At 39.5% G+C, this 16,269-nt stretch overlaps 1 protein-coding gene across 6 annotated transcripts in view; it reads right to left on the bottom strand.

Annotated features, from left to right (window-relative positions):
- Window positions 1-16,269, bottom strand: part of TDP1 (tyrosyl-DNA phosphodiesterase 1) — a 131,143-nt gene that overhangs the window by 76,219 nt on the left and 38,655 nt on the right. For 5 of the 6 annotated variants that reach the window (XR_005293668.2, XR_005293667.2, XM_038406931.2 and 2 more), the window contains exon 13: window positions 5,482-5,589. Coding sequence is in view for 4 of the 6 variants with exons in the window: in XM_038406931.2 (XP_038262859.1) it covers window positions 5,482-5,589 (108 nt within the window). In the remaining 2 variants the exon portion in view is untranslated. Of the gene's footprint in view, window positions 1-2,806; window positions 2,858-5,481; window positions 5,590-16,269 lie in introns of those variants that run through there. The other variant, XM_043517812.1, reaches the window with a different exon arrangement.

Here is a 16,269-nt window from a genome sequence, read left to right as displayed (position 1 = left end):
GAGCCCCTGCTTCATTTTCCAACTCTGCAAACCTGTTCCTAAGCTCTATTTCTCCTTCACTAGCCCGTCTTTTTCTCTGCCTGGTTCTTTGAGTCGCATGTTTCCACTGACCACTTTCCTCATCCAGTCTCTCCTCAAAATTCCCCAGCCCTGCTTCCATCTCTGAGTCTGAGCTTTTCCCTTCAGATACCTCATATCTTTGCTCCATCATCTGCTCAAACCCCTTCCTAAACTCAACCAGACTTTCTACCTGCATCTCCAAACCTCGGATCTTTTCCTCCATCAGCTCTATCAGACGACATTTCATGCAGAAAAAACTCTTACCGGTTCCCCCCTCCAGGATCATGTACATACCACAGCTTCCACATCCAGTCATCCTCAATGTGTCTTTCACTACAGGAGTCACTCCCACAGCTGCCTCTGTATCTGTCATCTCCTTCCCACCTAAATCCTGTTAATCTGGGAAACACAAGCCACACCAAAAAGACTACACCTACCCAGCAAAAGCAAACCCCAAACAAGCACCACAATCCAAACTCCCCTTGCAAACTCCCACTCAAACTCCCCTGTTTAGAGCTCTGTTTGCTAGCTCCTGTGCCACTGCAGCTGTCTGTGCCGCTGCCTGACTGGCTGGCTGGCTACCTTTATAGGGCCCCTAGTCATTAGCCCCACCCCCTAAGCAGGGCTCAGCTGCTCTCCCAGCACAAAGCCCCACCCCCTAATCAGGCTCAGCTGCTCTCCCAGCACAAAACCCCTACACACACACACACACACACACACAAATACTAAAAATACAAAACCAAGTACAACTACCTTCTCCTCCAAGAGAACTCCCACTCCAACTCCCCTGTTTACAGCTCTGTTTGCTCATTTGGCACACTGCCCTTCTGGCATCACTCCCCTCATGGTATAGAGTGAAAGTGAGCTGTCTTCCCTGGAGCTAGTTCTTTTCCAATCCTATCTGCTTCCTTCCTGCCCTCAAGGCGAGCTTGCCCTGACTGGACTGCAAGGAAAACTCTGTTCTGCCCACAGTGCCAACCAAGCTCCCCAATAAAACATTTGGTGGGGAGGAAATGCCTCCAAAGAGGAAGTGAAGCTGAAGAGACAATCTCTCCAGAAACCAACTGCAGTTCTGGGGCATGGCTGGGAATTAGCCCTGGTCTATACCAGGGTGGGGTGGGGGTGGTGTCATCGATGTAAGGTACGCAACTTCAGCTACGAGAATAGCATAGCATGTGTCGATGTACCCAGATCGACTTACCGCGGCATCTTCATGGCGGTGAGTCAACTGCTGCCGCTCCCCCGTCGACTCCGATTGCGCCTCTCACGGTTCTAGAGTTCCAGAGTCGGTGGGAGAGTGTTTGGGGATCGATTTATTGCTTCTAGATGAGATGCAATAAATTGACCCCCAATATATCGATCGCTACCCATCTATCCAGCGGGTAGTATAGACCTACTCTTAGACATTGAGCTAAATTGTTAATCTAAAACATTGAAATAAATCCTCATTCTAGTTGTACACATCTCAAAGATAAACAACTGAACAAGATTAGCTGCCTCCAGAGATGTCCAGGATTAGAACAGGAGGTGGGGTATATGTCAGGACTGAATTGCCATGGCAGAGCTGCGTGGAAAATTTATACAGCCATGGATTGCACTATGAGAGATTTAAACTAATGCCATTATTCAGAAGTACCCACAAATTTAGAAAAAATAGAGCAATCAACAGGCAAACCAAAGTCTAGATCTAGCTAGAGATTTGACAGGACTGAAAGAATGCAAAGTCACTCCTAGGTTCTATACCACATTAGTAAGTATTTACACAGCAATAATTCACTTGAGATTCATAAAACTAAGGGCCTTTCTATATTGCTGTACAATATGTAACATTCCATTTTCAGCTGGAGAGAAACAAAAAAACCAATACAATTAAAGTACTCAATTAAAATGAGATTCATTCAAAGGGCAGGGTTTCTCTATGGAATTTTTCACTGCCCAGTGATGCAGTAGCTATGGCAACTATGCAACACAAAGTCTCCGAAAACATACTGCAGTGCGAGTCAGAGCCTACATAATAAGTTTTTTGCATAAACTATTGCATATGGAGTGGTGAGTTCATACAATTCCTTTAATGAAAGATGAATAAATAAATAAGAACTCAGAATATTTTCTTGTCATAGACCTGAACTACCATTACTTCTCAACACAATCACTGAAATTTTTTAAAAAGGCAGTTAGAGACTCCAAGAGTTTAATAGCCTCCCTTTATCTGTGAATGAGATGGCTGACTTTGCATGGTCATCAGGCAGAAAATAATAAACTCTCAGAGTAGAAGTTACATGAGCTCATGGTTTAACAGCCATTTGTCATTTTAAGATTAAGAGTTCTTCAGCTAGTGTTCTTGCATAAATCAGATGCAAGCTGTTGGTGCAGAAATTAGAAGAAACCAGTTAGGGCTATCTAGTCCATCTCTTTGCTAATGCAAGGTTGTTCCCAACAGTGCATTTTGTAGTTCTTTGGCCAGTTTGCTTTTGAAGTCCAAAATGTTGCAGCTTTCATCACTTCCATTGGGAGAGCTTAACAGACATCTCACCATTCAAGGAAGAAAAAAAGAAAAATAACCCCCCAAAACCCACACTGGATCAACATTAAGAAGGGTTTCTAGCAACTCTGAATACAGATCATGAAAGAATTAAATACAATGAACTAGAAAATTTAAGCTCTGCTACTAATTCATGTGACTTTGGACAAGTCATTTAGCATCTGTTTTCCCATCTGTAAACTGGAGAGATAGTACTCAGGGGTGTTGTGAAGTTTAATGTTTGTAAATTGTCTCAATATATGCAGCTAGGAGATGCTATAGAAGAACAAAGTATTATTATTAAGTCTGGGATTTTTGACAACTTCATCATATGCTCATATTCCACCAGTTGCTTTCCTAGATAAGTCAAAAATTTGTTCTGAGCAGCAGGGCAGCCTATTTTTATGCTAACAGAAATTATTTACTTGTGATAAGGGTCATCTGTTCAAGAAGATAAAAGTAATTGAAACAAACTGGAAAGATAAAAGCTTAGGTGGGAGACTTCCATGCAATTCATCAGGTGAACTACATACACAAGGGAAAAAATAGATCTCAGCTCTAGCCACCACAAAAAAAAAAAAAAAAGCAAGTGCTGAATTCAGAATGTTCCTGGATGATGATACCTAGTGCATAGACTGTTGCACTTAACATTTGCAAAACCTTGTACAAACATTACAACAGGATGCTTCTGTTCAGGCAAGAAATTCAGCACAAAGTTCTGCCTCTCTTCCCACTGAGTTAAATAAGTTACTGTATTTCTTTTCACATTTTCCACTGACAATACTTCGGATATTGGTCATTCTATGGATCAAAGCCTTGGTGAAACGAAGACCCATAACATGCATGGTTCATACCCCAGATATCAAGATAACTCACAGCTGCTTCTCATTCTGATCATTAAAATAATAATGCATAGCTCTTAATAGTCTTATTACATTGTTCACTTCACCCCTCCCTCATCTGTTTATTGCCTCCACCCGTTTTCTCATCTTAGATTCCAAGTTCTTTAGGGCAGGAATAATCTTTTTGTTATATGTTTATACAGTGCCTAGCACAATGGGTCTCCAACCTGGATTGGGACCTCTATATGCTACCACAATAAAAATGATATTTAACATCAGAGGAGCCCTGCATCATTTAGAATGTTAGAGTCTGTCATAAACCAGGACACGTCTCATGGAGAGGGGAGGCTGGGCTTTTACAGAAGAGGGTGAAAAGAGACACTAGCTCCTCTGTGAATCCTAGTCACCTAGTCATTTTTACCAGTCTGGATAGAGGCAGAAAAATACAGCTGCAGCAGAATTGTTTCTATACAAATTAAAATGTACCTATAAGAGGCATCAGTGGCTCTTTAAGACAAGTGATTTTTCATTTAATTAAATGGTAACACAACAAAAATGAGTTGTTGACATTTAAATTTCCAAAAATGAGTGTTTGTATGATGCCTACCACAATGGAGTCTCACTCTTGTTTGGCCCTTTGGCACTATTATAATAAGCATAAATAATAATAAATATGTTTATATGAAAGTATCATGGATGTACACCATAGCAATGAATTTATTCTATTAACTTGTATATAGGCCTACAAATTGTTCAAGGGATTGTTTCCAACATTTCTAGCATCCTTTCTAGACATCTTTTTTTACATGGTACTTTGAAATATCTAAGACTTACTATGCAAACACATTTTGTCACAAAAAATGTATTAAATCAAAGCATCTCTTATGCACTTAAGTTGTCACAAGGTACAATTTACTGATTTTTAGTACTTAAACACTTAATTTCTCACAAAGTACTTTTTTTTAAGTGAGTGGTGATACATTCATTCATTTCTGCTCTTTGGGCCTGATCCTGTTTCCACCCAATAGCAGCAGCAAAACTCTTACTGGAACTCAGTGAGAGCAGATTTATGAGAGATTACAAAAAGTCTTCCATAAATGCACAGAAGAAACCTTAAATGGATCAAGACAAGGTTACAAGATCAAGATCAAGAAACCTTAAATGGATCAAGACATCTACATACAACTTTTCATATTATTGCTTTTCTAAATACCAAAAAGATTATAAAGATAGTTGACCTGGCCCTAAGAAAAATGAAATCTCCATACATTAAAGATTAGCTTTAATTATAGATATATGGATTCCAAGGCCAGAAGGGACAATTATAATCATCTAGTATGACACCTGTGTAATACAGGCCATAGAACTTCCCACATCAAATGCCTAGAGCCTATCTTGTAGAAAAAACATCCAATCTTCATTTAAAAATTGCCAGTGCTGGAGAACCTGCTATGACTCTTGGTAAATTGGTCCAATGGTTAATTACTTTTGCTGTTTAAAATGTACATCTTATTTCTAGTCTGAATTTGTCTAGCTTTGACTTCCAATCACTGGATCATGTTATACTTTTCTCTGCTAGGTGGAAAAGCCCATTATTAAATATTTGTTCTCCATTTATAGCACTTATAGTAATCAAGTCACCCCTTAATCTTCTCTTTGTTAAGCTAAATAGATTGAGTTCTTTGAGTCCATCACTGTGAGGCATGTTTTCTAAGATCCTTTAATCATTCTTCATGGTTTTCTCTGAACCCTCTCCAATTTATCAACATCCTTCTTGAACTATGGACACCAGAATGGGACAGTATTCCTGAAGCCTACCAAATACAGAGGTAAAATAACTTCCCTACTCCTACTGGAGATTCCCCTGTATATGAACCCAAGGACTGCATTAGCCCTTTTGGCCACAGGGTCACACTGGGAGCTCACATTCAACTGATTATCTACCACAACCCCCAAATCTTTTTCCAGAGTTATTGCTTCCCAAGACAGAGTCCTCCATCACGTAAATATGGTCTGCAGTCTTTGTTCACAGGAATTAGGAATCTATAGTTCATTTACCTTGTAACTAAAAACCATGCAATCTTCTGGAAGTCAGGAGATGGCCTCATGTAAGTCTTAATGTGAGGCATAGCATGACTGCGGCCTGAAGTTTCTGCTGACCATTTACTGCAAAACAAAAACAAAAAAAAAGGAACTTACTTCAAATAAGCAGCTTTAGTTTTGTAGCTCCCAAAGTCACTGCACCATATAACAAGCAATTCCGTACGTACTTTGGGCACATAGCTGCAGCAGTCCAAGTTTGATATATTTTCCTTACTTACCTTGCTATACTTAAAATTCATGTTACTGAAAACAAATAATTTGAAATCTCTTTCAATTACGCATTTAGATACTGCTTAAAGCCCATCCTACAACACAGTTAGAAGTCAGGCCATATTTACATATTACAAAGGATATATATTTACATAAAAAAATTTCTTGTGCGCCCCAGGATGCCTTGAGGAAACATTCCATTCTTCCATCCTAGCTATCCACCACCAAACACTTTAAGAACAGATTCCAAACTTCTAGCCAAGTAGAAGAGGATAGTGTGCTTTTAGAACTAGTAAATGACTTATTCAATCAGGAGTTCATTAACAGTACTTTTCATTTCTTTGATATGTTCCAAGATTATCACAAAGCACATTACAAAACATTAGTGAATGATGTCTCCACAATCCTGTTAAGTGGGGCAAGCACTATCTCCATTTTAATCAGTGGTGAAATGAAGGCAGAATGAGATTAAGTAATTCTCCCAAGATGTTTATGGCAGAGTCAGGAATGAAACCAGATCTCCTGACTTCTGTTCCTCTGCCATAATCTAAAAGACCATCCTTCCTGTTGTCCACTGAGCTAATATTTAACCTTTTGAGTGATCACCTATGTCCATTTTCCTTTTGCCTCTCAACATACACATAATTACTGTATTTTAACAAGAGGAACATCAATTATCTTACATTTAAGCACCAGGATCATCTAACTACAGTAAATATATTTAACAGTCTAAGAGACCTAGATACATAGTGGTGTGTTTCTCCAAACATAATTAAATAGAGCTATCAGAATTGGAAATGTATTGTTATGACTAAGAATCTCCTTTGATAGGGCCACACAGATTTTTTTTGGGGGTGGGGAAAGGGGGTACATAGGAAGGAAGAGGAAGGAGAAAAGTCAAATTCCCCACTCAGTTTTTTTTTTTTAATACTTATTTTTCAAGTCACATTTAAAAAAATGTCACTGGAGAGTATAGTAACATGGAAAAGGAGATTGGAAATAGGAGTTTTTAAAAAGGATGCTGTCAACCTAAATATATTGCATAACATATGTGAGGGGGTCGGGCCGGATGGCTACAGGAGAGTAATAGAAGGCAGATATATCAGCCCCAGGTTAAGTAGGTCTCTTTTCCCTGGGTAAGGTAACAGGGAAGGTTCCAGAACAATCAGGAACTTTCTGGAGACAATTAAGACAGACTGATTAGAACACCTGCAGCCAATCAAGAAGCTGCTAGAATCAATTAAGGCAGGCTAATCAGGGCACCTGGGTTTAAAAAGGAGCTCACTTCAGTTTGTGGTGTGCATGTGTGAGGAGCTGAGAGTGAGAACGCATACTGTTGGAGGACTAAGGAGTACAAGCATTATCAGACACCAGGAGGAAGGTCCTATGGTGAGGATAAAGATGGTGTTGGGAAGAGGCCGTAGGGAAGTAGCCCAGTCACACAGCTGTTCGAGGAGGCACGCTAGACAGCTGTATTCCACAGGGCTCTGGCCTGGAACCCAGAGTAGAGGGTGAGCCCAGGTTTCCCCCCAAACCTCCCAACTCCAGGTCAGACACAGGAGGAGTTGACCTGGACTATGGGTTCACGAAAACGGCCAAACTAAGGGCTGCCATGAAGCTCCAAGGCAAGCAAATCCACCAATAAGCACAAGACCCACCAAGATAGAGGAAGAACTTTGTCACACAAGGGAGAAAATACATTTTAAAAAATTGGCTAACAGAACTGTAAAACCAAAGAAATTGGCAAGAGACTCTGGGCAGATGCAGTATCTGTGTAACTCATGTTTGAAACGGACTAGATTTCAAGTTGACAGTGTGGTTCTTTTGGCATATTTTTAAATTTAAGCCCCAGTGTTGGTTTAATTCTAAACCTGACTACAGATGATGGGGGGGGGGAAATCATTCTTTGGCAGCAAGCTTGAAAAGGAAGAAAGGACAGAGAGCACATTTCAACATTATAATAACTTGAGAGTTACTTTTTTAAATATCTTAGGTGATGTAAACACATCTGCATCAGAATTTAGTTAGCCCTGAATATGGTTAAAGGCTGATCTTGTGCCACCGTAACAACCTCAGACCTGTTCAATGTGCTAAGGGTTAAATAAGGAAAGTTGAAAGGGACTAACTTTGAGAGAGATTATAATATAAAACCACAGCTTGAAGTAATTATTTTGTTGAAAGTTAAAAAAATTTTTTGTTAAGGTGTGAACTGAAGGCTGAGGCATGCATTGCATGGGGAGGAAGGAACTTTGTGTGAACTGGTAATTTAAGTGAGTAGCAGTTTAATTTCAAACTGGAAACCCATTCCTCCTGTCACTTTTGCCAATACTTTATTGCAGTTTCCTTTTATCTTGATTTTACAACATTTAACAGCCCATTGATCATTTATTATATTACGACCCCACCTCTGTAGGGGAACACTTGTTTCATTTGGCAGTCTGCTATTCACATGGTCTTTAAAGGACAAGTGTCTCAATTATATGCAGCATCAACAAAGTATAAATAAAACAGCTATTTTAGCAGACTGCCTAAATTATCACTGCTGCATTAAAATGGGGTAGACTTCCTCACCACCACAACCCCAGGCGTTCTTTAATATTTCAATCAATCAATCCAGAGCTCCTTCAAAACAACCCTAGAACAGAAGACATACTTACTTCCTACACTAACCAGCTATTCCATCTTAGTACCATTCAAGAATTATTTCTTACAATATATTCTGGAGTGTCCAGTCCAGTCTTACATGACTGGAGAATTGGGGCTTCCACCACATCTCTTGGGAGACTATTACTTTCAAATAGACTTTAGCCTCCCCCCCCTTTGCTCAGTTTCATTTCACTACTTTTAGACACATTCCTGCACTGTTCTAAATAATTTTTCCTCCTACTTAATGCTTACGATCTCTTTTCAGAAGAATTGTAGACTGTTAGTGTCTTTTGAGATTCACCTGTTTTTTTCCATGTCAGGAGATTTTAATAGCATCTCCATTTGCTCCATACTCACTAGGGGTGAGATTTTAAATGACTAAGGAGTACAAGATGAAAGTCAACTGAACTTGTGCTCCTAATTCACTTAGGCACTTTTGAAGAATTGCATCCTTTATTTTTTCACTTCCCCAAAATTGCTTACCTGAAATCTATATCCTCATTGTGTGCATTTCGTGATCTCATTCTCTATTATTCTACAGTCAAGTAGCTCCTGGTTTCCAGATTCCATATTTATCCAGATTCCCAGTAAGCAGATAATGGTTCTTTTTCTCCAGTTGGAGTCACTATTTTCTGATTTATGAAGCTGCCTTCTACACAAAACTTAGGAACCAATCTGATGATGCGTCTGTGGTTATTTCCCCACCCACCAAGCTATCCTCCACGAGTACTGCATACTGCAATACAGGGTGACAAAAAAGAGTAGGCTTTTTTTTTTTATTTGGGCTTTTTTCCTATCCTGGTGGACTACAAGGTGCCACAGTCCACCTTTGTTTTTCATTCCTTGTACCCTTCCATAAAGTATTTCTCCACCACCTCCACTGCTGTATAGGTGCTATAAATCCTTGCGATACGAAGGATGACAGCATCACCCTTTCACCTTTTCCTCCCATCTCTACTGACATTCTATGTACTGTATGAGTATCATCCCATCATTTTACTGTTTTGCCCACTAGATTCTAATCTTCATAGTTTCTAGATTCTAGTAGATGTTTCTTATTTTTCATGCTAATTCCATTACATACAGATTTTGTAGTACATCAGCATGTCTTATTTGTCAGCTTTTATTTCAGAATTCCATCTTCAGTCTTGATTTGTGTGTTAGAAATAAATGCTAGCTCACTTTCCTACCCAAATTGAAGAAATTAAAGATGAAGACTAAATAGCCCACATACCAAAGCATCATGAGCTCTTTGAACAACACATACTTTGCCAAGAATTAACATTGTTATGTGCTACAATATACTTCTAATACTTCACAGAAATCTTTATAGTGTCATGCATTTTGGAGTACAAGACAATCTTTCTGTTATGGTCTAATGCAATAAGTCATCTCCTAGCTACCACTTAATTTTTGAAAAGTTACTCTTAAGAAGGCAATTTTAATTCTACCTCATTCAGAAAAAGTAACTGAGTTTGCCACACGTCTTATGTGTTATAGTGGAAATGTATAACTACAGCTTGTTACTACTACTACTACGTACAACTACTAACTACCTGACTAATGCATAGCCTAAAATGAAATCTGAACAACAGACTGATACAAGTTTGTGCTCTTCTACGTGTACCAAACAAAGACCAATGAGATAATTCCTCCATCAGCTACACACAAGGAAAAGAACAAAGCCTTTATGATGTGCCAATCAGGCAAGATTATAATAGGTAGCATTATTTCAAAATGCACATCTTTGCTACAAAAAAAAGAAAACACTTATGTACTCCTTTTGAATTACATAACTCATTTGCAATTTTTATAACCACCTGCAGGGTTTCAAACATTTGATGCTCTTTTACATATTTGTTGGATAAAACTTTGTTCCATTGAGAATTCATGATTTTGAAAACAAAATGAGAAGAAAGGGCAACCATCCAAACGGGGAATTCAAAGGACAGTATGTACGCACAGTATATTTCATCTCTGCAAGTTAAATAGCCACTCCAGCCTCTCTGGTGTTTGGTACCAATGGGATGAAAGAAACAGGAGCCTGCTTCTTTGTATGTGATTCTATTCAGGAAGAAAAAAGAAAAGGAGTACTTGTGGCACCTTAGAGATTAACAAATTTATTTGAGCATAAGCTTTCATGAGCTACAGCTCAATTCATCGGATGCATTTGGTGGAAAATACAATGGGGAGATTTCTCTCTCGTTGGAGTCTGCTTTTGAAGGTTTTTTGTTGAAGGATAGCCACCCTCAGGTCTGTAATCGAGTGACCGGAGAGATTGACGTGTTCTCCGACTGGTTTTTGAATGTTATAATTCTTGACGTCTGATTTGTGTCCATTTATTCTTTTACGCAGAGACTGTCCAGTTTGACCAATGTACATGGCAGAGGGGCATTGCTGGCACATGATGGCATATATCACATTGGTAGATGCGCAGGTGAACGAGCCTCTGATAGTGTGGCTGATCTGATTAGGCCCTATGATGGTGTCCCCTGAATAGATATGTGGACAGAGTTGGCAATGGGCTTTGTTGCAAGGATAGGTTCCTGGGTTGGTGGTTCTGTTGTGTGGTGTGTGGTTGCCGGTGAGTATTTGCTTCAGTTTGGGGGGCTGTCTGTAAGCAAGGACTGGCCTGTCTCCCAAGATCTGTGAGAGTGATGGGTCGTCCTTCAGGATAGGTTGTAGATCCTTGATGATGCGTTGGAGAGGTTTTAGTTGGGGGCTGAAGGTGATGGCTAGTGGCGTTCTGTTATTTTCTTTGTTGGGCCTGTCCTGTAGTAGGTGACTTCTGGGTACTCTTCTGGCTCTCTCAATCTGTTTCTTCACTTCAGCAGGTGGGTATTGTAGTTGTAAGAATGCATGATAGAGATCATATAGAAACGAGAGACTGCTGAATTGGAATTAATTTGCAAACTGGATACAATTAACTTAGGCTTGAATAGAGACTGGGAATGGATGAGTCATTACATAAAATAAAACTATTTCCCCATGTTATTTCTACCCCCTCCCCACCCCCCACTGTTCCTCAGATGTTCTTGTTAACTGCTGGAAATAGCCTACCTTGCTTGTCACTATGAAAGGTTTTCCTCCTTTCCCCCCCCGCTGCTGGTGATGGCTCATCTTAAGTGATCACTCTTACAGTGTGTATGATAAAACCCATTGTTTCATGTTCTGTGTGTGTGTGTGTGTGTGTGTGTGTGTGTGTGTGTGTGTGTGTGTGTGTATATAAATCTCCCCACTGTATTTTCCACCAAATGCATCTGATGAAGTGAGCTGTAGCTCACGAAAGCTTATGCTCAAATAAATTTGTTAGTCTCTAAGGTGCCACAAGTACTCCTTTTCTTTTTGCGAATACAGACTAACACGGCTGCTACTCTGAAACCTATTCAGGAAGAGGGAAAGTTCGGCTAGCATAATACCATGGAAGCTCCTCCATGCAAATTCTGCCCTCCCAGGCATACGATTAGAGATGCATTTTCTTTAATATCAGGCCCCTGCAAATCCACAGAAATTAAGAATGATTAGTTACACACATTTCTGCTTCAAGGTGATTAACCAGCCATACATGGGTTGGTAATCATGCCCAAGCATGACCAGAGAAGCCTGACAGCAACACTGATGTGAGAACAAGTAGTGCCTGGGAAATAGCTGAGACATACTGCTCCTCTGAGGATGCCTCAAGGTACATGAGACTTTGGTTATTGTAGGGTTAAAAGATCATACCGCAGTTTACTATACAGGGAGGCAACCCTATACTTTCCTCAATTCAACAGGCCTCAAGCCAGTCTTCTACCCAATTTCATCCCCTTCACTTTTTAATGTGGGAGGGAATGACCTAGTCCAACACTAAATACCAAGAAATATATGATTAAATACCAGTCCACATGGGTTTATGGAAACCAGATCTTGTCGAACAAATATGATTTAATTCTCTGATGATCATACAACATTGGCCTATGAAGGTAACTGCTGATATAGTATACTTAGACTTTTGTAATGCATTTGACTGAGTACTGCATGATATTCTGATTAAAGCACTAGCACTATACAGTATCAATAGTGCACACATTAAGCTGACAGAAAATAGCTAATGGGGAATCATCATCAAATGGAGATGTTCACTGGGATTCGTAGGGACTGGTAGTAGGCCTGACACTAATTCAACATTTTCATCAATGATCTAGAACAGGGATCGGCAATGTTTGGCACACGGCCCACCAGGGTAAGCTCCCTGGCAGGCTGGGCCGGTTTGTTTACCTGCCACATCCGCAGGTTCGGCCGATCGCGGCTCCCACTGGCCGCAGTTCGGCGCTCCAGGCCAATGGAGGCTGCAGAAAGTGGCACGGGCCGAGGGATGTGCTGGCTGCGGCTCCCCGCAGCTACCATTGGCCAGCGGTGGCGAACCACAGCCACTGGGAGCCACCTGTGGACATGGCAGGTAAACTAACTGGCCCAGCCCGCCAAGGGGCTTACCCCGGTGGGCCGTGTGCTAAACGTTGCCAATCCCTGTTCTAGAAGTAAAATATAAAATTAATGCTGTTATAATTTGCAGATAGCAAAAATTGGCAGAGCAATAAATAAGGAAGTGATCTCAATGATTTGGTAAGATTAATTTTGTTTGAATGAGCCAGTTTTAGTACTGCCAAATGCAAAGTTTTATATCTCTAGGAACAAGGAATGCAAGCCATACCTACATCATAGAGGGCTGTATCCTGGACAACGACTGAGAAAGATTTAGGGGTAATAGTGGACAAGCAACTCAACAGGAGCTCCCAGTTCAATGTTGTGGCAAAGAGGGCTAATGCAATCCTTGGAAATATAAACAGGGAAGTAGTCAATAGGAACAAGGTGGTCATCTTACTGCAATATAGTTCTGGTATTCATATTTTAAAAGGATGTTAAAAATTGGAGAGGATGCAGAACAGAGGCAAAAAAATGATTTGAGGGCTGAGAAAATGTCTTACAGGGAGAGATTTTAAAAGCCTGATATGTTTAGTTCATCAAAAAGAAGATTGAGAGTGATTATAAACCATAAGTAACTTTATGGGGAGAAAATGCCATGTATTAAAGGGCTCTTTAATCTAGCAGAGAAAAGCATAACAAGAACCAGTGACTGGATGCTGAACCATGACAAATTCCATTTAGAAATAAGTCATACCTTTTTAATAGTGAAGATGATTAACCACTGGAACAAACTACCACAGGAAATGGTGGATTCTCCATTTCTTGATCTCTTCAAATCAAACCTGGATGCCTTTCTGTAAAATTTGCTTTAGCCAAACCCAAGTTATTGGGCTCTATACAGAAGTAACTGGGTGAAATTTAATGGCCTGTGATGTACAGGAGGTCAGACTAGAATGATCTAATAGTTCCTTCTGACCTTAAACTCTATGAATGTATCAAGTATAAAGCACAGAATTCCAGGATTTGAACTTCAAGTATTGGATGTAACAGAACATCTTGTGTTATCATAAGGACAGACAATGGCATGAAGGGTACTGTAGTGAAGACCTTAAAGGTCTATCAATCTGGAAAAAAATATAGCCGTGATGAGAGAACATAGCAAGAAGAAAAAAGAAAAAAAACAACGCATTCTGCATCAAAAAGACTACCAGCCTTGAAACAAACTGTACTACTTTTACAATAGCACTGAAGTGCCTGACACATGATTTGTCATGGTCAGAAAAGTGCAGCTATGATAAGTTCTGTACATCTCATTCTTCTTATAAGCATGTACTTCAAAGCTCATCTATTTAAATTTAGAACTACATTACAGAGCTTTGGATTCATTTTTGGCTGTCAGAAGTTTGGAGGTATCTACCACAATCTGCCACACGCTTTCAAAATATTGGGAGTTATTTCTAGCTCTCTTTTTGTGGGAGTACAAATAACCATTACACCGGTAAAGTATCTCAGAGTGCTTCCTTCTCTCTGTTCCTTTTCCCTTCCTTTAGAATAGCATCCATTTATTTCTGCCAATTCCTCAGTACTGTGTCTCCAAGTCTTAGTCCCATTTATTATAGTCAGTAGGGGAGACCCTTCCAATATACTAATTTCATCTCTTACAGTCTCTCCCACCCCAAAGCCCTACATCACAGCAACCCTCCAGCAGCAGATTCCTCCATAACTCATCAGTATTGTTTTTCAGAATAAAGGGACAAAGGTTACATGTTAGAGGACTACTAGACACTCTGAGACCAAGGCTAAACAAAAAACTGATTGCTTCTGCTCTGCATAAGTTGCCATACAACACTCCTCCAATTCTCAACAGGAGTCGCAGCATGGACAGATTTCAGTGCAAAACCTGGGAAGGAGTCCTGGGGGCCGGGGAGAGTGTGAATGTCATTGTTCTAAAGACATTCTGATTAATGAAAAAGGAATATTCTTTAGTGGTCACAAGTAGCTTTGTATATGGTAAAGGCATAATCACTAATACATAAGATCATAGGTATTTTTAATGAGTATGTGCAAACAAGGAGTTAATAGTATGCATTTAATCTTAACTTCAAATTTCCCAGTTTTGAGTATTTAAATTCCTACACTAGATATTACTTTTAAAAAAATGTTAACTCATTTAAAGTAATTTCGAAATGAGCTTTTATTTGCAGTTCTCTTATCAAAATTCTAATAGAAAGTCTTAAAATGGAGCTGCACTGAAACATTTTCTGATGTATAAATAATAGCTAATACAATCTGTCTGATCTAGACCTACTTATGCATATTTTGGTCTCAGTCAGCTGAGAGTACTTTTTCATTTTTGTTTCAGAATTCTAAAGAAAACAAGTTAAGTGCTTCTGGCTGTAGATAGAACGAAGTACATAAGCATCTGGGAAAGTGAACGACATCTGTGTCGCCATGTACAAAGAAGCAAGTACATTGCAGATGATATGCTCTACAATTTGCAAAGGAAGGGTCAACTGACACAGTACTTAAAATGCTGGTAGCTTATCTACACTAAGGCACTCTAGGGTGCTCCTTCTAGTGTTAACAAGCCTGAGAAATGTTACAAAATTTCCCTAGTGCTGATAAGGCTTGATTTTTAAATTGGTGTCCCTTTAAATTCTTGGATAGCATAGCACTCACATTAAAAAAATTGGACAAATGAAGAAGTCATTTAAAAGCCTCCTGCTTTCAGTCACAACACATTGCAACAAACTGCAAACCTAGTGTAAGAGTTAAATCAATAATGAATCCAATCTGAAACAATTTTGCAATCAAAGGAATCGCATAGTTAAATCACTAAGAGAGGTGCTATGCAAAAATGGTAGTTTTCTTACTCCATAGATTTATGCCTTGTGTGTAGTCTGAGTAACATCTGCCTACTATATACTGGCAAAAGTGATCACTACCTCCTCCTTACTCACTCCACTACTAACTATATTTGCTGTGCAGTGATATGGGAGCATCAGCTAGATTCTGCTATTCCAATTTCAGAATTAAAATACTGCCGAGGAGCCAAAAAGTTCCAGCTGAACTTCAAAACCCAGTTTGCCAAACATCAATTATTTTCATTTGTAAGTTAACAAATTTGTAACTGATAACATGGAATATCACAATGCCATTTTCAGACAAACATTTTAAGAAATTTAATCAGCCCTGAAAGTTGCATTAATGCATTTTTCCCCATTTAAAAAGATAAAGAATGTTATATCATAGTCTCTTACACTGCACATGGAATGTAGAAAAGAAATTAGACAAGTTACCAGGTAGAAAACCAAGTTCCATTGGGCTGCATAAAGACTCTAGGCCCCATTCCTTTTCCCTTTTTACTTTTAAATGGAGTATTTGTACTGACAATAAATCTTTCCTAAAAGACTTCACCTGAAGTCCTGGCCGCAGTGAGATCAATGGTAAAACTCACACTGACTGCAACAGGACCAGAATTTC

This window comes from Dermochelys coriacea, chromosome 6 (genome assembly GCF_009764565.3).
Source record: "Dermochelys coriacea isolate rDerCor1 chromosome 6, rDerCor1.pri.v4, whole genome shotgun sequence".
NCBI lineage: Eukaryota > Metazoa > Chordata > Testudines > Dermochelyidae > Dermochelys > Dermochelys coriacea.
This window is presented reverse-complemented; position numbering and strand designations above follow the sequence as displayed.